General features: G+C 47.2%; 1 protein-coding gene across 1 annotated transcript in view; it reads left to right on the forward strand.

Moving 5' to 3' along the window:
- DDX43 (DEAD-box helicase 43) overlaps positions 1–27,796 on the forward strand; it is a 995,487-nt gene that overhangs the window by 54,000 nt on the left and 913,691 nt on the right. The window contains exon 3 of the mRNA XM_086925221.1: positions 13,335–13,452. Coding sequence (XP_086781347.1) covers positions 13,335–13,452 — 118 coding nt within the window. The remainder of the gene's footprint in view (positions 1–13,334; positions 13,453–27,796) is intronic.

The following is a 27,796-nucleotide window of genomic DNA, read 5'->3' on the forward strand; positions in this document are numbered from 1 at the left end:
GATGGGATGGATGGGATGGATGGATGAAGGATGGGATGGATGGATGAAGGATGGGATGAAGGATGGGATGGATGGGATGGATGGATGAAGGATGGGATGGGATGGATGGGATGGATGAAGGATGGGATGGATGGGATGGATGAAGGATGGGATGGATGGGATGGATGAAGGATGGGATGGATGGGATGGATGAAGGATGGGATGGATGGGATGGATGAAGGATGGGATGGATGGGATGGATGGTTGGGATGGATGGATGGTTGGGATGGATGGATGGATGGGATGGGATGGGATGGATGGATGAAGGATGGGATGGGATGGATGGGATGGATGAAGGATGGGATGGATGGGATGGATGAAGGATGGGATGGATGGGATGGATGAAGGATGGGATGGATGGATGGGATGGATGAAGGATGGATGGGATGGATGGGATGGATGGGATGGATGGGATGGATGGATGAAGGATGAAGGATGGGATGAAGGATGAAGGATGGGATGGATGGGATGGATGGGATGGATGGGATGGATGGGATGGATGGGATGGATGGGATGGATGGGATGGATGGGATGGATGAAGGATGGGATGGATGGGATGGATGAAGGATGGGATGGATGGGATGGATGAAGGATGGGATGGGATGGATGGGATGGGATGGGATGGGATGGGATGGGATGGATGAAGGATGGGATGGGATGGATGGGATGGGATGGGATGGATGGGATGGATGGGATGGATGGGATGGATGGATGGGATGGATGGGATGGATGGATGGATGGATGAAGGATGGGATGGATGGGATGAAGGATGGGATGAAGGATGGGATGAAGGATGGGATGAAGGATGGGATGAAGGATGGGATGAAGGATGGGATGAAGGATGGGATGAAGGATGGGATGAAGGATGGGATGAAGGATGGGATGAAGGATGGGATGGGATGGATGGGATGGGTGGATGAAGGATGGGATGGATGGGATGGATGAAGGATGGGATGGATGGATGGGATGGATGAAGGATGGGATGGATGGGATGGATGAAGGATGGGATGGATGGGGTGGATGAAGGATGGGATGGATGGGGTGGATGAAGGATGGGATGGATGGGATGGATGAAGGATGGGATGGATGGGATGGGATGGATGAAGGATGGGATGGGATGGATGAAGGATGGGATGGGATGGATGGGATGGATGGATGGGATGGGATGGGATGGATGGGATGGGATGGGATGGATGAAGGATGGGATGGATGAAGGATGGGATGGATGGAGGGATGGATGAAGGATGGGATGGATGGGATGGAGGGATGGATGAAGGATGGGATGGATGGGATGGATAGAGGGATGGATGGATGAAGGATGGGATGGATGGAGGAATGGAGGGATGGATGGAGGAATGGAGGGATGGATGAGGGATGGGATGGATGGAGGGATTGGATGGAGGGATGGAGGGATGGATGAAGGATGGGATGGATGGATGGATGGATGGATGGATGGATGAAGGATGGGATGGATGGATGGATGGATGAAGGATGGGATGGATGGATGAAGGATGGGATGGATGGATGAAGGATGGGATGGATGGATGGATGGATGGATGGATGGATGGATGGATGGATGGATGGATGGATGGATGGATGGATGGATGGATGAAGGATGGGATGGATGAAGGATGGGATGGATGGATGGATGAAGGATGGGATGGATGGGATGGATGGGATGGATGGGATGGATGGATGAAGGATGGGATGGATGGGATGGATGGATGAAGGATGGGATGGATGGGATGGATGGATGAAGGATGGGATGGATGGATGAAGGATGGGATGGATGGGATGGATGGATGAAGGATGGGATGGATGGGATGGATGGATGAAGGATGGGATGGATGGATGAAGGATGGGATGGATGGATGAAGGATGGGATGGATGGATGAAGGATGGGATGGATGGATGGATGGATGGATGGATGGATGAAGGATGGGATGGGATGGGATGGATGGATGGATGAAGGATGGGATGGGATGGGATGGGATGGGATGGGATGGATGGATGGATGGATGGATGGATGGATGAGGGATGGGATGGGATGGGATGGGATGGGATGGAGGGAGGGATGGGATGGGATGGGATGGGATGGGATGGGATGGGATGGGATGGGGAGGGAGGGTTAGATGGATGGATGGATGGATGGATGGAATGATGGTTGGAGGATGATGGATGGATAAAGGATGATGGTTGGAGGATGATGGATGAATGGGAGGATGAAGGATGGATGGATGGATGGATGAATGGAAGGATGAAGGATGGATGGATGGATGAAGGATGATGGATGGATGGAAGGATGATGGATGGATGATGGATGGATGAAATGAAGGATGGATGAAATGAAGGATGGATTAAATGAAGGATGGATGAAATGAAGGATGGATGAAATGAAGGATGGATGAAATGAAGGATGGATGAAATGAAGGATGAAGGATGGATGAAATGAAGGATGGATGAAATGAAGGATGGATGAAATGAAGGATGGATGAAATGAAGGATGAAGGATGAAGGATGGATGAAATGAAGGATGAAGGATGGATGAAATGAAGGATGAAGGATGGATGAAATGAAGGATGGATGAAATGAAGGATGAAGGAAGGAAGGATGGAGGAAGGAGGAAGGAAGGAGGGAGGAAGGAGGGAGGAAGGAAGGATGAATGGAAGGATGAAGGATGAATGGAAGGATGAAGGAAGGATGAATGGAAGGATGAATGGAAGGATGAATGGAAGGATGAATGGAAGGATGAATGGAAGGATGAATGGAAGGATGAAGGAAGGATGAAGGAAGGATGAAGGATGAAGGAAGGATGAAGGATGAAGGATGAAGGATGAAGGATGGATGAAGGATGAAGGATGGATGAAGGATGAAGGATGGATGAAGGATGGATGAAGGATGGATGAAGGATGATAAGGATGGATGAAGGATGAATGAAAGGGTGGACGAAAGGGTGAATAGATGAATGAAAGGGTGGACGAAAGGGTGAATAGATGAATGAAAAGGTGGATGGATGGATGGATGGAAGGGTGGACGAAAGGGTGAATAGATGAATGAAAAGGTGGATGGATGGATGGATGGATGGAAGGGTGGACGAACGGGTGGGTGGATGGATGGATGGAAGGGTGGACGAACGGGTGGGTGGATGGATGGATGGAAGGGTGGACGAACGGGTGGGTGGATGGATGGATGGATGGAAGGGTGGACGAACGGGTGGGTGGATGGATGGATGGATGGGTGGACGAACGGGTGGATGGATGGATGGAAGGGTGGACGAACGGGTGGATGGATGGATGGAAGGGTGGACGAAAGGGTGGATGGATGGATGGATGGAAGGGTGGACGAAAGGGTGAATGGATGGATGGATGTATGGATGGAAGAATGAAAGGGTGGACGAAAGGGTGAATGGATGAATGATGGACGAAAGGGTGAATGGATGAATGAAAGGGTGGACGAACGGGTGGGTGGATGGATGGATGGAAGGGTGGACGAACGGGTGGGTGGATGGATGGATGGAAGGGTGGATGGATGGATGGAAGGGTGGACGAACGGGTGGGTGGATGGATGGATGGAAGGGTGGACGAAAGGGTGGATGGATGGATGGATGGAAGGTTGGACGAAAGGGTGAATGGATGGATGTATGGATGGAAGAATGAAAGGGTGGACGAAAGGGTGAATGGATGAATGATGGACGAAAGGGTGAATGGATGAATGAAAGGGTGGACGAAAGGGTGAATGGATGAATGAAAGGGTGGACGAAAGGGTGAATGGATGAATGATGGACGAAAGGGTGAATGGATGAATGAAAGGGTGGACGAAAGGGTGAATGGATGAATGATGGACGAAAGGGTGAATGGATGAATGAAAGGGTGGACGAAAGGGTGAATGGATGAATGAAAGGGTGGATGGAAGGATGGATGGAAGGGTGGACGAAAGGGTGAATGGAAGGGTGGACGAAAGGGTGAATGGATGAATGAAAGGATGGATGGATGGAAGGGTGGACGAAAGGGTGAATGGATGGATGGATGAAAGGGTGGACGAAAGGGGGAATGGATGGATGGATGGACGGATGTATGGAAGAATGAAAGGATGGACGAAAGGGTGAATGGATGAATGATGGATGGATGGATGAATGAAAGGGTGGACGAAAGGGTGAATGGATGGATGGATGGATGGATGGATGGATGGATGGATGGATGGATGGATGGATGGATGTATGGATGGAAGAATGAAAGGGTGGACGAAAGGGTGAATGGATGAATAATGGATGGATGGATGGATGGATGGATGGATGGATGGAAGAATGAAAGGGTGGACGAAAGGGTGAATGGATGAAGGATGGATGGATGTATGGATGGAAGAATGAAAGGGTGGACGAAAGGGTGAATGGATGAATGATGGATGGATGTATGGATGGAAGAATGAAAGGGTGGACGAAAGGGTGAATGGATGAAGGATGGATGGATGGATGTATGGATGGTAGGATGAAAGGGTGGATGGATGAAGGATAGATTTGTGAAGGATAGATGTATGGATGTATGTATGGATGTATGTATGGATGGAAGGATGAAAGGGTGGATGGATGAAGGATAGATTGGTGAAGGATAGATGTATGGATGGATGTATGGATGAAAGGGTGGACGGATGAAGGATAGATTGGTGAAGGATAGATGTATGGATGTATGTATGGATGGAAGAATGAAAGGGTGGACGAAAGGGTGAATGGATGAATGATGGATGGATGGATAGATGTATGTATGGATGGAAGAATGAAAGGGTGGACGAAAGGGTGAATGGATGAATGATGGATGGATGGATAGATGTATGTATGGATGGAAGAATGAAAGGGTGGACGAAAGGGTGAATGGATGAATGATGGATGGATGGATGTATGTATGGATGGACGAATGAAAGGGTGGACGAAAGGATGGATGGATGGATGGATGGAAGAATGAAAGGGTGGACGAAAGGGTGAATGGATAAATGATGGATGGATGTATGGATGGAAGAATGAAAGGGTGGACGAAAGGGTGAATGGATGAATGATGGATGGATGGATGTATGGATGGAAGGATGAAAGGGTGGATGGATGAAGGATAGATTGGTGAAGGATAGATGTATGGATGTATGGATGGAAGGATGAAAGGGTGGACGGATGAAGGATAGATTGGTGAAGGATAGATGTATGGATGTATGGATGGAAGGATGAAAGGGTGGACGGATGAAGGATGTATGGATGGATGTGTGAAAAGGTGGGTGGATGAATGATGGGTGAATGGACGGATGAAGGATGTATGGACCGATGTGTGAAAAGGTGGGTGGATGAATGATGGGTGAATGGACGGATGAAAGGGTGGGTGGATGGATGGATGGATGTGTGAAAAGGTGGGTGGATGAATGATGGGTGAATGAATGGATGGATGAAAGGGTGGATGGATGAAGGATAGATTGGTGAAGGATAGATGTATGGATGTATGGATGGAAGGATGAAAGGGTGGACGGATGAAGGATGTATGGATGGATTTGTGAAAAGGTGGGTGGATGAATGATGGGTGAATGGATGGATGAAAGGGTGGATGGATGGATGGATGAAAGGGTGGATGGATGGATGGATGAATGAATGATGTATGGATGTATGGATGGATGGAAGGATGAAAGGATGGATGGATGAAGGATAGATTGGTGAAGGATAGATGCATGGATGTATGGATGGATGGATAAAAGGGTGGATGGATGAATGATGGATGGATGTATGGATGGAAGGATGAAAGGGTGGATGGATGAAGGATAGATTGGTGAAGGATAGATGTATGGATGGAAGGATGAAAGGGTGGACGGATGAAGGATGTATGGATGGATGTGTGAAAAGGTGGGTGGATGAATGATGGGTGAATGGACGGATGAAGGATGTATGGACGGATGTGTGAAAAGGTGGGTGGATGAATGATGGGTGAATGGACGGATGAAAGGGTGGATGGATGGATGTGTGAAAAGGTGGGTGGATGAATGATGGGTGAATGAATGGATGGATGAAAGGGTGGATGGATGAAGGATAGATTGGTGAAGGATATATGTATGGATGTATGGATGGAAGGATGAAAGGGTGGACGGATGAAGGATGTATGGATGGATGTGTGAAAAGGTGGGTGGATGAATGATGGTTGAATGGATGGATGAAAGGGTGGATGGATGAATGATGTATGGATGTATGGATGGATGGAAGGGTGGATGGATGGATGAAGGATAGATTGGTGAAGGATAGATGCATGGATGTATGGATGGATGGATGAAAGGGTGGATGGATGAATGATGGATGGATGGATGAATGGATGTATGGATGGAAGGATGAAAGGGTGGATGGATGAAGGATAGATTGGTGAAGGATAGATGTATGGATGAAAGGATGAAAGGGTGGACGGATGAAGGATGTATGGATGGATGTGTGAAAAGGCGGGCGGATGAATGATGTGTAGATGGATGGATGAAAGGGTGGGTGGATGGATGGATGGATGGATGGATGAAAGGGTGGGTGGATGGATGAAAGGGTGGGTGGATGGATGGATGAAAGGGTGGATGGATGGATGGATGAAGGATGGATGTATGGATGGGAGGATGAAAGGGTAGATGGATGAAGGATGGATGTATGGATGGGAAGATGAAAGGGTGGATGGATGTATGAATGGATAAAATGTTGCATGGATGAATGATGGATGGATGTGTGAAAAGGTGGGTGGATGAAGGATGGATGGAAGGAAGGGTGGATGGATGAAGGATGGATGGATGAAAGGGTGGATGGATGGATGTGTGAAAGTGTGGGTGGATGAATGATGGAGGGATGTGATGAGGTCTAACAGGCGCATTTATGGTTGTCAAAAGTTGATGAGGAGTACCAGTTTCTAGAAACTTTTGTCGGAAGGGGGTCTTTACGCCTAAAAAGGTTTTACAAGGGGGTCTCGGCATCAAAAAGTTTGAAGACCTCTGGTTTAGGGGTATATTTAGACAATAGCCATCCTCTTGTGAATAGAATGGGGTATTGTAAAGGATCATATGATCGATGTAATTCTGAGACTTTACGTAATAGGACATCTCGAGTATGTAATATGATGTCAATGGGCCCCTTGTTCTCATAGACTACAAGTACAGCAACCTCATCTGTGGTAGGTGCATTGTACCTCCCTTGATGTGTATTTGGTGGGCGTTGATCAGCGTGGATAATTAGGTGCAAGTCTTCCTTCTGTACATTCATTTTATACTTGTACTTAAGGGACTTAGTGTAAGTGTTATGTGTGTGTAAAGTCTCCTGTAGTAGTTCAATGAGCTGTATGTTTAAATGTCGCAGCATGTGCGACCGTGTGTTGAGTTGATGCTGTTGAGATAGGAAATAGATTTGTAGAAATTGGGCCGGTATGCCAACTTGCGGAAGTAGACTGCCAATTAAATGGTATAACTGCCCATGGCTTTTAAAGGTCAGCATAACATTTCCTTCCCTTACTTCATTAGCCCCAAAGGATGTTATTTGGAAGAGAGTATTGTAACGGCGTGTGTTATTTAAGAAATGCATAGAAAGGGGGTGAGTCACATTGAGTAGTTGCCTAATGATATCTGGAGGTTGATCAATGTTGGGTGAATGTGCTTTTCCTGTAGAGCAGCAAAGTACTTGATGTTCAGCCTTCCATTTAAGTGCATTGCATTTCTCGCAGACGTTGTCCATGTTTCCAATGTTGATATCTGTATGGTTGATGTAGTCGCAAAGTGGGTTGTATTGGAAGGCGGATCTTATTGTGTTTTGCAAGCGAGGATGATGTTGTACATGGAAATGCGGCTGTTGCTGGTGACAAAGTACTGGCGTCTCAGTAATAGTGCGTGCAACATTGATGTGTTGTGTGTTGTGCACCTCAAGCAAATTGGCAGGCATGTCTGTTACCAGGTATTGTGAGTGAGGCTCCGCATCACATGAAGATGTGAGGCGTTCATTCTTGATAGCAAGCCTGTGAGAACACCGCAGAGTTGGTTTACTGCAAACAGCAGACGTAGAAGGTGCAGTAATGTGATCTACTAATAGGCCATTGTTGTTTTGTCTTTTGTGTAAGTATTGTATTTTTTGTGCCTGGCTTTTTGATGTTGTCCTGGATAGTTGTGACTTCCTCTTTACCATCTTTGGTATCTTCCCAGAGTAGTATAGTAAAAGCGAAATAGAAAGAGTACAAAGCAGGTATTCTGTCTTCCAGGTTGTGGGTAATTGAGCCAAAAGAGTATGAATCGAGACATAAAATTGCACAATGGTCATACTCCCATTTTCACACATTGTGGGTATTGTTGAGCCACATGTAATTAGTAATAGTCACGGCATAGTACTTATGGCAGTTGTTCTGAGTAGCATTACGACCACATAAGATAGTGTCAATTGTCTCCCCCTCTGTGTCCAAATAAAACCCCTGGTAAGTGGGTTCCTGTGTGCTTCCTGAAGCCTAAGTTGCGGTGAACTGAGTATGTTCAGAACTGGCAGAAAGGATAATGAGCCCACAAAGTATTATAGTTGCAGGTGCTGTATCTAACCATGTACGGTTAGTACTTTAGAAGAGCAACACGCAGTGTTTATGAAAAGAAGATAAAGCTTTGTACCTGTGTCGTTGTTCGGTTTCCACACGCTAATGCTGCTAGTCTATTGCAGCTGCAGAACATGTGCCTGTGCTTGCGAAGGCAGTGACCGTAATAGCGACAGTGAGCTGTGCCTCTGCACCAGCTGATGATTCAGCAGGTGTGTTGTCCGTCTGGTCCCTTGTGCTCCCAGTGGGCAAACTCTTGACCCTCAATGCAGCTCATGTGCTACATGTGTCCTGCAACGTGATGGTGTGCTTGTCCCAATATCGCCAGTTAAAGGTGTGATTTTGGCTACACGCTGAAGATGAGTCCGGAATACAGGTTGTGTGGAGGCTCAGAGTAATGTTCTCCTCAGTGCCCTGTGTCAGCTAAGGTGAACCTGTGTTTGCCCGCTCCCTTTTGGATATAGTGCTACCGGCCCGACACGCCCTGTATTATCCAAGGTAGAAGCCAACAGTTAGCTCATGCCCCTGTGCTGTCCTGACTACCAGGAATAGGCTGTGCACCTCAGTTGGTTCACGCTGGCCCAAAAGTGCGCATGGTGCAGAAACGCGCTCCCCAAAATCCAGCACGGTGCAGATATCCGCGACGGCGTCTATTACCATGCAGCTGAAGGCTAATCTCAAGCACACGCCCACCCAAGCAGAGCACACCTCCTGAAAGCTGAACGCTATTACCATGCAGCTGAACGTTAAGCTGAAGCTGTGATCTCTATGGCGTTTATTATGCAGAACACACCTCCTTAAGGCTATTACCATGCAGTTGAACGCTAACCTCAAGCTGCTACAGTCGCAGAATCTAACGCTACTGTCAGGCCGCTGGCAGAATCCAACGCTACTGTCAGGCCGCTGGCAGAATCCAACGCTATTCTCAGGCCACTGACGTGACTATGCAGAACGCACATGGCCACCCTCACAAAAGGCACACACCCACCTCAGATCTGGCGCAGCTAAAGGCTAATCTCAAGCACACGCCCACCCACGCTGAGCACACCTCCTGACGCCCACAGACGCAGAGCACACCACCTGAATGAGAAACGCTTTTACCATGCAGTTGAACGCTACTCTCAAGCCGCTGTCAGATTCGAACGCTATTCTCACGGTGCTGACGTGACAATGCAGACATACGCACAGAATCGAAAGCTACTCTCAGGATGCTGTCAGATTCGAACGCTATTCTCTCGAACGCTAATCTCATGCCACTCACGTGACAATGCAGACCGCACCGAACGGACAAACACACAGATTCTAACGCTATTTCAGGCCGCAGTCAGATTCAAACGCTATTCTCTCGAACTCTATTCTCAGGCCGCTGACGTGACAATGCAGAACGCACAGAACGCACACGCCCACCCTCACAGAAGGCCCACGCCCACCTCAGATCTGGCGCTACTTCCAAGGGACTACTTTGTTACAGAATGTGCTTTGTCCCTTCTAATGTATATGTTTCCCTGGTGTGTAGCCTATGTCCATCTGCATTGCCTGACTTTTCCAATGCTGCATGCAGTGTTCAGGTCGGCGCTTTGGTTCCGAAGTTTACCCGCCTCAAAGGTCCAGGCTGTCTCCTTATAATATTAGTATGGATGTAATGTAATACTGCTGTCTGAAACCAATGCCTTGTTTAGAAATTCTAATACAGATGGCATTATCTAATTTTAGTGTTTTTCCCTTTCTTGCTTCTGTTTTGTAATTTATTTTACACTCTAGTAATTGTCTTTATAAGTATTAACTTTTGGGACATTGTTGCATGCCACCATAATATGACTTTGGGCATTCGGGTGTCTGCTGAGCTGCGCACGGATAGCGCCTAACCGTACTGGGCTACTGTCGACAACAACCTCTGTATAAAGCTTCGTATTGAGTATGCCATTTCAGTAGCATTCTCAATGGCATGTTTGATTTTCATAAAACTTTTCTCCCTAATATCCCAAGTCAACCAAATGCTTTAAGTCCAAAAATGAAGGGCAGACACATTAACTGTCCCTTGTGCGCGGATGACTTTGTAAGCAGTGGTCTGATTTGTGGCCCAGAATAATTACCAGTGGCTGAAATTAATTCAAACCATCCACCTATCATGTCTTTTCTTCCTGGCATAAAAAGCACTACTTAGTTCCACTTCCCACAGGGTATTACTTTGGGATTCGTTCACAAGCTGGGGAATCTATGGGCAAAGTTTACAATATGAAGAAAAAATTACTTAGTTTTAGTGATATTACTTGTGGATACTCTTTCTTCCTGCAGGCCCCTTACTTTACTTCCTACTGCTCTGAGTTAGTGCTGTGGTTAGTAAGATACCAAGTATGCAAATATATAATATGCTGTATGGTCACTGTTGGTGGTGCTGCATTTCTGCATGCCTAGATGGGGCACGGGATAAAAATCAGAATCTTATGCCAGCACACCAGTTGGCACCTTATATATTTCGATGAACGAAGGAAATTGTGGCTGAGCCAGTATGGTGTCATTTGTCAAGGAGCAAGACTTCTTACCTCTGGTCTGAGGTCTGCTCTCTCCCCAGCAGCTCCGCTGTGCCTTGCCTCTCCGCTGACCTCCACCTGCCTGGTGTTTGAGGCCAGACTACACGATGTCGGCATACAAGGAACCGCCTTCAACTGGATCAGATTGTTCCTCACTGGCAGGAACTAAAGGATCAGACTGCCACCCTTCCTCTCTGAACCCATGAAAATCAACTGCGGAGTTCCCCAGGGATCATTGCTCAGCCCAACCCTCTTCAACATCTACATGCCCCCTCCAATGCCATTGTCCAACAGCACGGCCTCAGCAAAGTATCCTACACCGACGACACCCAGCTCATCCTCTCCCTCACCAAGGACCCCCCCCCACCACCAGACTCCACTTCCAGGAAGGAATGCAGGATGTCACAACCTGGATGAGCAGCAGCTGGCTGAAGCTCAACTTGGAGAAGACCGAAGTCCTCGTCCTTGGACCCACCCCATTGGCATGGATCACGTGGTGGCCCACCGCCCTCAGCAACCCCCGACCCCCATGGACCACACCAGGAACCTCAGCATCATACTCTACTCCTCCCTCTCCATGAACTGACAGGTCAACGCCGTCACCTCCAGCTGCTTCAACACCCTCTGCATCCTCCATAAGACTTTCAAATGGTTCCCCCTTCGAGGCAAGGAAGATAGTCACCCACGCACTCCTTATCAGCAGACTGGACTACGGAAACACCCTCTACTCCGGCATAAACAAGTCTGTACTCCGCAAGCTCCAGACGATATAGAACACCGCAGCCAGACTCGTCCACGGTATCACTCGACATGAGCACATCAGCCAACACCTACGGCATCCCCCCTGGCTCCACATCGAGAAGAGTCACTTTCAAGGTACTCACCCACGCCTACAAATGCCTGCACAACTCCCGGATGCCAATACCTGAACGATAGAATCCCCCTCCACGTACCCAAAAAAAACCCTCCAATCTGCCAACCTCGTTCCCGCCGAAACGCCGCAGATCCAAAACAGGAAGAAGAGCCTTCTCCTACATCACGGCCAAGTCCTGGAACAAGCTTCCGATCAACAGATGCCCTCCCTCCCTGAACACCTTCAGGAAGCGCACAAGACCTGGCTTTTTGGCTGAACAGAACTGCTGACCCCCCTGCGCTTTGAGACCCTCACGGGTGAGTAGTGTGCTTACAAAATTCCCTGATTGATTGATTTGGTGGCACTGAAGAGCTGTTGCTTGAGAAAGTTTCTGGATCCTGTCTGGCACTTGAAGGTTCATACATTGAGGAATTTGCTGCAATATTGTTACAGAATGTAAGTAACTTTCTAGCGACTTGGTAAAGGGTCTCGAAAGCACAGAGTGGGAGTGTGTTTGAGACCTCGCTAGTATTGAGAGCTCAAAAGAAGGGAGTAAGTGAATTGGAAGGATTTTAGTAGAAACTGTTTAGAAAATAAGGATGTATGTAGGTAGGTTCGCTCGGGCACAAATTTTAGCGGTATGAATGTCTGGTGGTAGGGATGGTGGCGGAGTGGGTGGGCATTTTAGAAGTGCCAAATATAGTTTAGTGCTGTATAATCAAATTTTATAAATCCTAACACTTTATGACCTGCTTCAGAGTACTTGACGTATATGACAGTAATTGTGCATACATAAGAATCTACCCAGGCAATATGACATTGATGCAGGGCAAATGGTAGACCAGATATGAGCAATTGTTGCTTGGGTGTGCTTTTTTGATGGACCATAGAGATTGCACATTAGTACAAGACGATATCTACCAAATTGTGTAAAGCTGAAAAGCGGGATGGACAAACAGGATACCTGATACAGAAATGGTTACATGTAGTCAATGGAAGTCCCTAGACAAATAGAAACCTTTGGGCAGATGGTAGGATGCTGGACTGTTTTGAGTTGTGGAAAATGCTGTGAAAAAAACAAGAAGGTTGATTGAACACATTCCTTATATCAATGGCATTGTACTGTAATGGTACTATCATGTTCATTTAAGAAACAATCTGGTTGTTATTTTGTTTTTAAATGTCCATTTTTAGTTGAACATGAAAAGGGAAGCCATTAAATGAATGTTTAAGATTAGAAATATTTGTACTTGTTTAATTGCTTGTACAGATAACAAGGAAATATTGTTTGCGCTCATTCTACTGTCGGAAAAGAACTGTGTTCTATGGTTAAAGCATGAAATGACATTTTCTTTCTATATTAAGATAGTAAATGGAGAATATGAATCTGAAGTGAAGATCTTTGGCTCGGATGATAACCAAGTTAAAGCAAAAAGACTGATTGATGAGCTTGTTGATGGCTATGGAGAAAGGAGCGAAAAAGGTAAATGTGAACAAATCCTATACTTTGGAGTGAAGTTTTTAATTTAACTCTGCCATTAAATGTTACTTTTATGTACGTTTATGTCCCACGGAAGGAAATAGGACTGCTTTTCCCCAGCGTGCAGAGTAGTTTGGCAGCTAGGTGTATGTGCAGCAGCCTTGTACCCAACCATTGTCTCCCAACTTTTCCTTCAATGTGGTTTGCTTCACTAAAAATCCAACTGTATTCTCTGAATACTCTTTGTGACCGGATGTTTTATGTTCCTGCTGTGAGCAGGGTCAAGCCTAATTTGCATATGGCTGGGTCCAAACCGGGGTGGCGTGATAAGCAAAAAACCAATGGATTAAATCCAGATCTGTTGACTGGGGATGAACGTTTGCATTGTTTAACACACTGTCCATCATCTGTTCTTTTTGCTTTTGTCACCCTAAGTGGGAAGTGTATACCCAGGCGAGAGTCCTGTGCTCACTGCGCCACTGGATTCAAGCTAGCCTGGCTGAGGGGGTTATACCCCAAAACTGGTCCCAGGATGCTTATTTCGGGTCGAGGGTGGACCTGGCTTGGCAATTCTAACTGGACGGTTCCCATGAGGATTAGGGTCATGACTGATTTGCCTATGGCTGGGTCCAAACTGGATTGGCGTGCTGTGCAAAAAACAATTTATTAGACCAGGTCTGTTGACTGGGGGGTGAATGTTTGCACAGTTGGCGTTCCATCCACCATCTCTTCTTTTTGCTGCTGTCTTCTTGAGGGATTTTCCTGGAAGCATGCCTGTGCCACAGTTCACAACATCAAGAAATAACCGTGCTGATATTACTAGTTTTCTGAAGCTGAGCTTCACACATTATGCGTCATTGCTTCGAACTAGGTGAGCAAAATGTAAGCATTCTGTTTTTTATTCCTTTGCAACAAAGCCCATTGAGATGCATTTCTATGATAGATGGATGTCTTTGTCTGCCCGCTGGTTGTGCTTTTAGTAACTTTTCTGGTGACTTGTTTTTACAAAGAATGTACATCCCAGCTACAGAACGACTTGTGTAACCAGAGCATAGATTGCTCTTGGGGTCTTTTTACAAGGTGTAATGCAGTGGTGGTCTGCTCTCAAGGTCCTGGCTTAGACCAACACTGATGTGCTCCATTCCAAAGTTCACAAATGACTGAGACTAATGACAACTTGAACTGTTGCAACTTTCCAGTTGACACGTTTCTTGTAAGCACCACAGCAACTCCTGCTGGGCAGCCAGCTGACGAAAGTTTTCAAGAGCTGTTAGCACCTGAAAATAAAATGCCCGCTTGTTTTATGTACTTAATGTCGTTCGGGATAGTATCCAGGCACTGATCAGGTGTGAGTCTAGCTGGATCTAGTGGGACTATTTGAAAACCTTGAAAACAAGTAGAGGGGCTCTACAAATCCAGAGGGACAGAGCTCCTATGTAACTTGAAAGTTAAAACCAGAATTTTCCCTCTGGAACTCCTTAGTTTTCTGTGCTGACCCGGCTCTCTCCCTGCTGCTCCTGCCCCTGCTGAGGTCCGTTCCCACCTCCCAGCTGCTCGTCCCTCCTCTCCTTAATGTCTGCTGCTGCGTGGTCGTGCCAAAGGCAAGCCTTTTCTGTGACCGGGCAGCACCAGGACCCTGGATCTCTGACCATTCACCGCTACGACTCATCGGCCCTCCTCACGCTCCACACCGGAAGGAACGTCTGCCACAGGGCCATGTCGAGCACTTCCCACTGCCAGTTCTCGTGCCGCCAGGCCCCCAACACAGCAGGCGCTCTAAGATGCATCCTCCTTAACGTGCGCTCCGTGCACAGACACGCCGTGGATATCTGGAACCTCCTGGACGCCCACTCACCCGACATTGTCTTTACAGAAACTTGGACCAATGCCTCCTCCACCCCTGACATCGCCATTGCCATCCTCTTCCCGGACGTATACAAGATCCAGAGGAAGGATAGCCCCAACCACCCGAGAGGAGGCCTCGCCATCGAACACAAAAACTCCCTCCGCCTCTTCACCTCCAGCGACATCTTCCCTGCCGCCGAACACCTGCATTTCCAGGTCCAGACCAGCTCCAGCTCCAACTCCACACTCCGCGGCACTCTCGCCTATAGACCTCCCAGCCCCAGGGACCTCTTAACCGACACCATCACCGACCTCATCGCACCCCATGCCATCGCCTCCATGGACTACATACTGATCGGAGACCTGAACTTCCACCTCAACAACCCCAACTCCACCACCCTCCGGGACAACCTGGCCAACATTTGACTGAAACAACTCATCACCACATCGACCCACAAGGCAGGTCACACCCAAACAGCGTTCACTTCAGTCACACCACACAACCCCTGTGGACTGACCACCACTGCTTACACTTACTCGTCGACAAACCCAAGCCGCCCAAACCCTCTCTGCGCTCCCGCGAAGGAACTGGAGCAAAGTCACAGAGGAGCAGCTCAACTCCACCCTCAACCGCAACACCCCCACCGCTGCAACCGATCTACTGTGCAGACAAGCTCCCCCGCTACGCAACTCCAACAGTCAGCGCCCCAGGAAAGCCTCCTGGTTCCCCACCGACCTTGAAGAAGCCAGACACACCTGCAGACACCTGGAAAAGAACTGGAGAAATAGCAAGACACCCGGAAACTACACCCCCCGACAAGAAAGCCATGAAGGAATACCACAAACGCATCAAAACCACCAAAAGGACCATCATCCACTACAAAATCCTCGCCAACTCCAGCAACTCCAAGGAACTGTTCAGCATCATCAAGGAATTCAACAAGCCCCCCAGCGAAGCCACGGACATCGACCCTCCCTATGACCTCTGCGACAAGCTCCAATCCTTTTTCCACCTGAAAATCAAAAACCTCTACGACCACTTAAGCGGCCACGCTCCTGACTCCGCAACCATCCCGCCCTCCGGCAACGCCAGCCAGCCCACCATCCCGCCCTCCGGCAACGCCAGCCAGCCCACCATCTACTCCTGGACACCGATCACTACCAAAGAGACCGCCTCAACCATAAAAGGCACCCACCCACGGGCCTCCACAGACCCCTACCCACCACACATCTACAACAGAGCCGCCACCGCACCAGAATTACGGCGCCATATCAAGGCCACCTTCGAAGCAGCACTTTCCTTGAGGACTGGAAACGCACAGAAGCCAGGCCACTGCTCAAGAAGCCCTCAGCAGATCCGACGGACCTCAAGAACTACCAGCCCATATAGCTCCTCCCCTCCGTGGCATAAGTAGCTGGGAAGACCATCAATGCACAACTGACAAGGTTAATCGAAGACCACGCCATACTTGACCCCTCTCAATCCGGATTCCGCAGCAACCAGAGCCCAGAGACCGCCCTACTCGCCGTCACAGATGACATCCACATCCTCCTCGACCAAGGCCACACCGCAGCCCTGATCCTACTAGACCTGTCAGCAGCATTCAACAGAGTCTCCCACTGCACACTCGTCACCAAACTACGCGATGCCGACATACAAGGAACTGCCTTCAACTGGATCCGATTGTTCCTCACTGGCATCAAATAAAATCAAATGCCCCGCTTGTTTTATGTATTACATGTCATTCGGGATGGTATCCAGGCACTGATCAGGTGTGAGTCTAGATGGGTCTAGTGGGACTATTTGAAAACCTTGAAAACAAGGAGAGGGGCTTTGCAAATCCAGAGAGACAGAGCTCCTATGTAACGTGAAAGTTAAAACCTGAATTTTTCCCTCTGGAATTCCTTATGCACACTTGGTTATTTACTCCTCAATCATGCCAAACATCATCTGATGTATCAATGTTCCCCCAAGATTAAACCCAGAGACTCTAATAAGAGTATATAAGCACTATTGTTGACGCAGCAAGTTTATGTTAAATTTAAAAAGAGACCGCAAGAACGCATAAGGCAGGGAATATCTTCCCCTGCTGGGTTCGGTTTACATTAGTGTTCAAATTTAACAGTTGCAAGACAAATTAAATTGTCTGGTAGTTTCCTTTCCAGTGGGGTGGTGTATTTTGCAATTGATGTGTATAGGAGAATCTAGGTTTTTAACGGTTTTTAAGAATTTGTATATATTTGTATATATGATTGGTTTTGTTGATATTCAAAATGTCTAATTATTTGTGATGTTTTATTATTTATGATGATTTGTGCGAAGGGCATGCCCAGACGTGGGTCCTGTGCTCACTAAGCGACTGGAGTAAAGCTGTCCTGGCTGAAGAGGGGTCAATCCCTGAAACCAGTCCTAGGATGCTTGATTCCGGTCCAGGGAAGACATGGCTTGGCTTGGATGGACTGTTCCCATGAGGGACAGGGTCAAGACTGATTTGCATATGGCCATGTCTGAACTGGGGTTGCTTGGTGAGCAAAATAACGATGGATTTAACCCAGATCTGTGACTGGGGGTGAATGTTTTTCCAATGTGCAACATTCCGTCCATCATCTTGTGTGTTTTGCTGTTTGCCCTATGTGGGAAGGGTATGGCCAGACATGGGTCCCCTGCTCACTAAGCCACTGGAGTCAAGCTATCCTGGCTGAAGGAGGGGTGAAACCACCGGTCCTAGGATGCTTGATTCCGGTCCAGGGAAGACATGGCTTGGCAGTTCGGGATGGACTGTTTCCATTAAGGGGCAGGGTAAGACTGATTTGCATATGGCCATGTCTGAACTGGGGTGGCTAGGTGAGCAAAATAAAGCTGGATTAAACCCAGATCTGTGACTGGGGGTGAATGTTTTGCCAATGTGCAACATTCCGTCCATCATCTTGTGTGTTTTGCTGTTTGCCCTATGTGGAAAGGGTATGCCCAGACGTGGGTCCCGTGCTCTCTTAGCAATTGGAGTCAAGCTATCCTGGCTGAAGAGGGGTGAAACCCCAAAACCGGTCCCAGAATGCTTGTTTTCGGTCCAGGGAAGACATGGCTTGGCCGTTCGGGCTGGACTGTTCCCATGAGGCACAGGGTCAGGCTGATTTGCTTATGGCCATGTCTGAACTGGGGTGGTGGAGTGAGCTAAAGAATGATGATGGATTAAACCCAGATCATTTGACTGGGGACGAGTGCTTGTGTTGTTTAGCACTCCGTCCATCATCCCCTTTGGTTTTGATAAGGGTCAATCCTGTCTTGTCCCTCTCCGTAGGGAAAATCACTGAGATGTTCTATTGTTTACCACTAATTGTGCAGTGTGGTCAGTATAGAAGTGTTTTAGCTATGCCATGAAATTGGAGCCGAATCCCATACGCTTGTGCACAGTAAACCTGTATGGCCATTCAGCAATGTCGAAGGCAATGCAAGCATCGAGCGACATGACTACCAGATCATCCCACAGTGTGTTTACTCTCCCCAGTACATCATGCAGATTAAGTGCTGTACTTCGTGCTGGCATGAAGCCAGACTGGTCTGAGTGTACCAGCTGCTGTATAATCTGAATTGGGCACATAGCGAGTAGTTTATCTAGGACCTTGACCTCACCATTGAACAGTGAGATGGGATGCTAGAGTGTGCAATTATCCCTAGGTTTGCCTTCCTTGTGAATCAACACTATGGAAGCCAGTCGTTGGTCCTCCGGTAGTTTCCCCACTGCTCAACTTTCGAGGTACATGTTTTTAAGATGAGGGGCTACTTTACTAGCCGCCAGTGTGTAAAGCTTAATCTGGAGGCCACACAGCCTGTTGCCTGTCCTGATTATATGCTTCAAATCGCTCTGGTTATTTCTTTGTCTGTTATTTCGCCCTCTGTTAGTGCTAGCGGCTCTGGGCTGGGGGTGGGGAGGGAAATATCGGTCTGAAATTCTCTGGCTTCCTCTCGTGTCTGTCCTGAAAAGCCAGTAGACACCGTAGTAATGGTTGGCAAAATCCTCAGCTATCTGCTGCAGGTTACTAATTGTCTCTCCCGCCCTTGCGTTGAAAGCAGGTTATTTGTTTGATCGTGTCTGTCAAGCCAGACAAGCAGTTTCCCTACCTTATCTCCCACCTCATACAATTTGTGTCGTGTGCCTGTGTATTTGGCCCTAGCTGCGCCTGTTGCTAGCTCTTTATATTCCTTTTTTTTAGGTTGAGGATATGCTTGGATTGCTCCGGGTTGCTGCCAGTCAGAGGGCCCTCCAGCTGTTGGATCTTGCGTTTTAGAGTCTCATTCACTGATCTTTCTCTATCCAGCCATTGGAGAGATTGCTTGTCCTCCTATCGTTGCTTTGAAGGCTTCCCAGAGGGTATTTGTTGATTTGACCGACCCCATGTTCTCTTTAAAATACTTTTTTATAGTGTGAAGTAATCCCTTTCTCATCAGAGGGATTCTGAGCCACCATGGGCTGAATGTTACCCTCCCTCTTGGTTGTTGCTCTGAGTCTGCATACGCCGCTCAAATTGGTGATTGATCTGATATTCCCCTTGCCTGATGCCGTATCTCCTTAAAGCGCACCACTAGATCTTCCAGTGTGGTACGTAGTCGTTTCTTGAGAGACTATTGGCGCTCCAGAGTGTAACTTAAATAAGCTGTGTTGTTGGGTTTTGAGTTCGCCACACAACCACCAACCCCATTGTGGTTAAGAATTCGGAGAATCGCAAGTTAGTGGGTGATGAGTGTTGCGATGTAGAACTGTCCTTGTGGTCTGATAGCATGGCGTTAAAGTCTCCCCGATCAATAGCTCCCATTCAGGAAAGTTGTCTGCACTTTTGAAGCTATGTAGGAGAAGCCTTGATGGACAGATCTGTTTTTCTGAATGTGTGGGATGTGTGCAAGTAGGAGTCTGGTTGAGCAGAGGTGTCATTAAGGTTTGTGAAAGCAGATGCCATTGTTGTTCTATTTTGAAAATAAAACAACACTTAAAACATGTTAAACATGGCAGGAATACACAATGCATCATAATTGTCCATCAACACTTGTCTCAAATGGCAATTGTTCAGGTATAATGTCTCTTGTATGTGAATCTGCAGATGGTTTGGAACAATCCCAGCGTACCTGGAGAAAGGTCCGTGGTTATAATTCAGGTAAGGATCAACAGCAGGGACATGCATGGCATCGTTCAAGGTTCCTCCTTGATCTTTCAGAAAACAGTCCACCTCCTTCTGCTTCTCCTTCCACCTAGCAGATACCTTTGTTGAGATCTACTGGGCCAGTATTATGTTGTTGCTTGAAAGTGTGGCTGAGGAGTTTGAATTGTGCTTGTTTGAGTATGGGGAGCCAGTGGAGCTCCTTCAGGTGTGGTGTGATCGGAGTACAGTGTGGGAGGTGGAGTGATTCTGGTGAAGTACTCTCATCGGTTTGGTTTTTTTGTTTTTCCAGTTCAAATTGGGAGCCACTGTAAAATCTTCAGCATCTCAGTGTATATTCAAGCATGAGCCAGTGATAGCGTTGACTTGGACGGTCAAGTTGAGTTTGCTTTCGATGACTATCCCGAGTATCTTGGCCTGGGCGTGGGGGTGGGTGTTGGTCCTGGCTGTGTTGGCCACCAGGTGAAGCCTCATGGTTAAGTGCTCTTCCCGAAGATCACTATTTTTCTCTTGTGGTGTTAAGTTGGTCTAAACAAACAAAGGTTCTGTGGTACTCTTTTCACTATACAATCAATATAATTCTCTCTATTTATACATACATCAATTTACTGCATGTGTGATAATGTGCACTATTTACAATGACCTATACAAAGGGGATGTCCTAAGAACTTGTAAACATACAATAGTCTACAATATATTCAATGGTTCAAGTTTACAAATTAATTGAATAGCATACGGTCCCTTCTAAAGATATTGATGTTTCATCCCTATAACCAATTTACAAGGGTCGCCTCAGGACAAAACCCCTCCAAGCAGTATAGATTATTCACATGTTTGCGTATCTGTAGCCACACTACAGTTTATTTGGCCAATGTTGTATATCATGCTCATGATCTATGTATAAAGAGAGAAATTTAAATTGATTGTATAATCAAGAGTCCCACAAACTGTGTACCCGGGTTCTGTTATTGGGCGTACGGGTTAGGCCCTGTGTTTTATTATTCAGATAGTTGGTCTTCATCCTGTGGGTAATTTCAGTTATGCAGGCATTTGACTTGAACCAAGTACTGTGCGTCTTCAGGGGTGTGGAAATTTTTCAAAAATCTATTGGCCAGGGGACAAAAAGTTACATAAATCTACTTGTCCTGGGAAGGTAACTGCTTGCCCCGCCTACTCAATAAATTACTAAGGTAGGTCTGCACAGAGAGAACCTGCACTGCAATCATTGCAACATACTGAGCAATATATATTTCAAATGCAAATCCAACTATGCAGTGCATGGTTATTCACTCTCAAATGCAACTGTTGTACTGAGTGGTTGTACAGCATGTGTGCAGATGTGTCCATGTGCCCTGCAACCAATTATCAACTAGTGTGCATGTAACACATTTTCATTGAGTTGGGTGACAATAAACATTTATTATTCAGCACAAAATTACCCCTCTGGATAAATGTGTGCTTTACAAATGCAAGTTATATTATCAAGCTAGGACACAGGCCTAAACACCGAGGCATTTTCCATGCACCTCTTGCACTGATGGGGGTAGAGTCTGAGTTCAAGATGCAGGATTCTTTCCTTTCACATTTAAAAAAGGGAAAGCTTCAGAGTCTGCTTAGTCTGTGAAAGGAAAGCACCGTGCTGGTCATGTGAGCATTTATTTTTTGCTGATAGTTTATATAGCGCGATCATGACCCAAAGGTATCGGAGCGCTTCTCATGAGCACCAGTTACAATACACAAGATTGTGTTAATTATTATTATTTTTTTAGGCCAGAACATATTAAGTGACCTGCAATGCTGAGACTCAAACCTGGTCCCCAAGGTTCAAAGTTGGCAGCTCTGGCTGTAACAGGGGAGTCAGGAGCGGGGTGGGTATGTGTGGGGTCTTTGTGTGAAAGGCATAGGGATGGTGGTTGGTTAAATGGTGGGGCAGCCCCACTCTCTCTTCGTAATGGGGGACTCTTTCCTCCCTTCACCCACTCTGGAGTCTGTGACATGAGGCCCTGGCCCTACTTCTTTTCCTGCCCTGCTCTCTAAGCCCCATGGCAGCAAGTCCTGAATCCTGTATTCAGAGTGCAGTGAGAGTGCAGGGGTGGTAGCAGAAACAGCTTGAGAGGCTAGAAAAGGTGCTGACTGCTCAGTGGTTGAATTGCATTAAAAATGTATAGGAACTCTGATGCTGCACAAAACGGGGGAAACAGGGTTAGTGAGTCTGGGAACTGGGTCAAAGCAGTGGCTAAAAAAACCAAAATATTTTCTAACTTTTTATGGTCTTTCACCTTCAGGTAAACTACATGTATAATAATGGACATCTTTAATTGAAGTGAAAGTTATGTTAATCAGTGGAACACTATGAAACCTCTATTAGTTCCTGCACTGACCAACCAATGAACATTTAGCACAGCAGGCAGGAATCTCTTGGACAGACCATCCTAGGCACAGGCACCCACATGTGCAGACTGCACATGCATCCCTGTGGACAGGTAGCTGTGCAAGTTTCGCTGTAGACTTCTAATGCTAGCCACAGGCATCCATCCTGCAGGCCACTGAACTCCACCAGAGACAACATCAAACTATAAAAAGAGCCAGGCAAACCTTTGAGTAGCTATGGTTGAAGTGGAGGCTGTGAGATGCAAATTAGTCTCTGCTGAAGGTGGGTCTGGCCACCGGAAGTGGAAGGGGTAATTTAACAGCTCTGTATCCGCAGGGGCCTGTCCTGGAGGCTTTGATGCCACCTAGTGGTGACACTGAACCAGTGAAAATGAGGGGTTATGACCCTGAGATCCCCTGAACATCATTTTTTTGTCAGAATAAAAAATAAAATAATGCGGATGGGAGAGTGCAGGCATCGAGTGGGGTTTTGGGCTTGGCATGAGCTTCAGGGGTGGCAATAGGGGGGAGGACAACAGTCTAAACATTCTTCATGTACTTCTAACGTACCCAAGCATTGATGGCTCTTTGCCTAAATAGAGCTCGAGAAAATCTGATCACATCACAAGCTACTGTGATGCTTACTGATTACAGCCTCGATTCCCGATAGGACAGCCAATGAGGTCGAAGGTCTGCTGCAGTGATCAGTTTGTAACCTACGTGCCATAGATAGATATAAGTATGGTAGTTTGGTGGGCTTCTGTGCCTGCTACCACACACCTGCAGTTCCCCAGCCCTGATCCTAGTGAGTTAGATCAGCAGGCTGAGGCTTTTCTTCTGTGATCTGTTTACAATGTGCCTGTCTTAGGCTCCAAAGCCAGTATGCTAGTTTGAAGGGGTGATTAACCTGTTGGAGAGGGAGAGGGGTAAAGGGAAAAGGGGCGGGGGAGAGGAGCGGGCAGGGGGGAGAAAATGAACAATAGACTGCATGTGAGCATGTATTAGTGCAAGGAAGCGTGGAGTCGTTGGTATCTTTACTGCATGTTTAGTTGTTGATACAGTCGAACTCCCTGGAGCAACGGTGGGAATACAGAGAACATTTTTATAACAGCAGGAACACCCTAACTTGAGGTGCTTTAGCAAGAACCGATTGGTGTGCATGGAGTATGTGAAGAGTGTGCGAGGACTAGTAGTAGCGAGGAATTACTAGGTTGTGCACTCGTGCAGTTCGTTTTGATATTTTCCCCTTTTTTCTGTCACACAGTCTGAGCAACAGGGAGAGAGAGAGAGAATCATTTTAGAGCAAAATTAAACCTGCTAAAATCAGAATATAACCAAGGTGTGCGGGTTCCAAGACTGAAGGGAGTACATTTAACTATGATGAAGTAAAGGAGTTCAGCTGCTGCAAGCTGACTCGTGACTGGGAGCTCATGGAGTGCTCCTACAGAGTGCTGGGGTGTCTCTTGCAAACCCTTCATGCCTCCCGTGCAGCCCACATGCAGGATATTCTGTGCCAGGTGAGTGTTAAGGGGAATTGCGCAATTTTCAGTGCTATAAAATTAATTTCACCAGTTCCGTTGTAGCTTGTTAAAACACCTAATTATCACAAATGTCGTTAGAGCACGAGTTGGAAATCTTTTTCTTTGTGGTCTCCTGGAAGAAAGCAGACACTATGGTGCTCCGAAGACGCAACATGTAATGAGCAAAATGGGGCGGGTGCCAGGCGTCCTCTTGATTGGACTGATGTGGTTTGATCCATACAAGTCAACCAGTGAAACTGCAAGTAATGAGCTGCGAGAATCATCCTAGGAGGGGGCTTTGAGGAGGAAGAGACCGGGCTGAGGCGCTTGCAGCATGTGGCTGCATGCAGCACTCACGACCCTCACGAGCCAAGCAGTTATTTCAAAATGTGCTTACACAGGCACATGGTCCCGAAAAATACCAGAAAAGAGAGCATGAAATGTTGGTGTGTGAGAGAAAAATAAGGCGAGGGAGAGAGAATGAGACCGTGTTAACTCATGTCACATTGTGTGCAATGTGAGCTGCGCACTCTATTAGCCCACCAATGAATGAGTTTCTGCACTATGTTACTGATTCGGGACACTGTAATTTCAACATCTCTTCGTCTTTTTATATATTATATAACAGCATACAGAGCCTTACTGTCGCAAGGTAAATTCTCATACCGGCTAAAAGAAGATTGCTTCGATAAAGGCACTGTGCTGGTTAACGGTTTGCAACTTCTGTCCCTATAGTTAATAAATACAAATTGCCTATGCGCCCCAACAGTTTTAAAATCCACCAGCTGTCACAGACAATACGAGGTAAAACAAAGATATTGCTCATTTGCTCTAATGCTAACATGTGGTGATGCGGAGATACTGAGCGCGGGAATTTTAAATGTTTACGACCCAGTATAATTCTTTAATGGCAAATTTAATATAATATGCATAGTTGCATAGCTGAGCTCCATTTAAACTTAAAGAACAGTTCGCTCTGAACCCCAAGTTAGCACTCTGTTTTCTCTAGTGGAATCTGAAGTGGGCACTCGCGTAATGCCGCGTTATTTTGACTGCTATCAGTGGAGCTCTCAGCAGGATGTTTGCATTTCTCTTTCCCTTTGCGAGCAGAGAGAATAATGTGAACTGTATTCCTACGACCCTGATGCCGTAAGTTCACTTTGCATTAGCCTAGTAACATTAATGTCACACTTTCTTCTCACCTCGTTCTAAAGGTCGCGCCCCAGCATCGAGCTATTTGTGCTATCCTCATGTGTTAAAATGGAAACGGCTCCTCGTGGTTCTCTGCACGTCCAACCCATTGATATTGAGAAAGCGAGACACCAGATTGCTGACATTGCCGCTTGTTGAGACTGACGCTTCAGTCCCCCAGCCAATCACAGGCTCCAGCCAGTCACGGGCTGCTAGCCAATCAGAGGCCTTGAAAGCATGTTCGGGCTTTCCGATTGGTCGTGAGTCCCAAAGTGCGCAAAGCCTGTATTTTATGTACGCGATTTAATGTCTACTTGTCCATCGGACAAAATAGACATTAAATCTTCTTGCCTGTGATAAAAATCAACATGGCTCGGGCGTCGGGCGATATGATTCCCCCACCCCACTCTTGCCTGTGAGTGAGAGAATTCGTTGTGTTGCGGGTATAGGCGAGGACACTGATGTTGTGAGAGCAGATGATGCTGGCTAGAGGGATCATGTCTGTAATGAGGAGGATCAGGCTCGAGGAAGATCCTTGTGGTACTCTGCAGATCAGTTCATGTGCGTTCGATGTGTACGGTGACAGGCTGACGACTTGGCCCTTCCAGTCAATTAGGAGAAGACCCACTGGAGTATTTGTCCATGTTCATGAACTGAATCGAGAAATGATGGTGCAATTTCAAATTTTTGAATTTATGAAGATTGATATATAAATTAATACATGATCATTTTAAAATGGATTCAGCATAGCTGAAAAGGAAGGACTGTTGAAATGTAAAATCTGATTCTCTCGTTTTTAGGTCTCGCCCTGGAATTCGCATCCGAAGGATGCGTCCAGGGTCGGAGACTTATAGCTGCCTGACACCGGGGAATGAGGGACACAAAACTGTGACGAGCGTGGATTGAGCTGCGTGCACGCGCGTCAACATTCACGCATGCGCACATCACAGCCGCGCACATCACAGTCACAGCCACACCTCCTCCCTCCCCCCCCCTTCGCCGCCGCCGCCGCACCTACACACACACACACAGAGCAGGCTGTTCACAACACATGCACACGCAGGCAGACACTAGCGCACACATACAGACACACACTACACCTCCCCAGGCGGCCCCCCCCCCCGCCCGCCGCCGCCGCCGCCCCCCAGCCGCCGCCGCCCCCGCCCCCCCAGCCGCCGCCGCCCACACACGAGAGTACACGCACAGACAATCCCCCCGCCCCGCCCCGCCTGCAAGCTCTCACTTACCGGCTCGGTGTGCAGGTTCCTGGGCCGTCTTTTGGCACGCCGCAGGGGTCTCCTCACCACTCGGGAGCCCCGTGTTGCCTCTGTTACCATGCAGTCTGCCCTCGCTCTTTCGCCCGGTCTCTCTGAAGCGCCCCGGGACTTCAGCGTGAAGCCTGCATGTTTCGGACGTCCTCCTCGGCAGTTACTTCCTGTTTCTTTGACGAGCCCCGCCCACGTCCAAACAAAGGCTGCCTGACTTCCAGAGTGCGCCCGCGATGAAGAGACGGCCATTTTGTCAGCACACAAGCACCTAGCACTGTGTTTATTTGCATACTGGACTGTCACTGTGCTTTCGGTAACGACGTACAGCTTCGGAGACTGCACACGTTGTAAGCATATTGTGGTGCACGTACAACAGACAGCTGAGTGCATAATCAATCTATGTGAGCAAAGAACATGTTTTCATAACCCTTGCTATCCTTTCCATTTAATTGTTTTGTTCCATTATTTGATTACATTTCCTGATATTTGACAAATGATTTCCGTGTACATGCAGAGGATTAAGCAATTGCAGTGAAAGGACACGCTTATGATGCTATCGCTAATTCTGTGGTTTTATGTATGTCCTGGTGAAATTTCTGTTACACAGTGTAATCTCAGTTAATTTCTGGCATTTGCTTTACATTTGTGATGAAATCATGGCAATTACGTGATTACACCGTGACCAGATCAAGTAAAGAAGCTTCTGTTCGGGTCAATATCCCATGGCATAAACACAGGAAACAAGGTTTGCAAAGAGAACGTGTGCAGATGCTGTTCGTGCACGCGTGATTTTGCGACTTTTTCTTAGTGCAAAATATGTCCTTGTATCCAAGAATGAATGCGAGGATGTACATGGCAAAACAGCTGCCAAATGCTGGACCGATGTTTTTTTGTTATTTCGTGTACTTATTGAAGAATTCCATGTATTTTTTGCAAAAGAATTTACGCAAATATCGCACACTCCTAATATTATATTACATTTCCTATTAATTATCACACACC

The sequence above is a fragment of the Lissotriton vulgaris genome, chromosome 6, assembly GCF_964263255.1.
Source record: "Lissotriton vulgaris chromosome 6, aLisVul1.2, whole genome shotgun sequence".
Lineage (NCBI taxonomy): Eukaryota > Metazoa > Chordata > Amphibia > Caudata > Salamandridae > Lissotriton > Lissotriton vulgaris.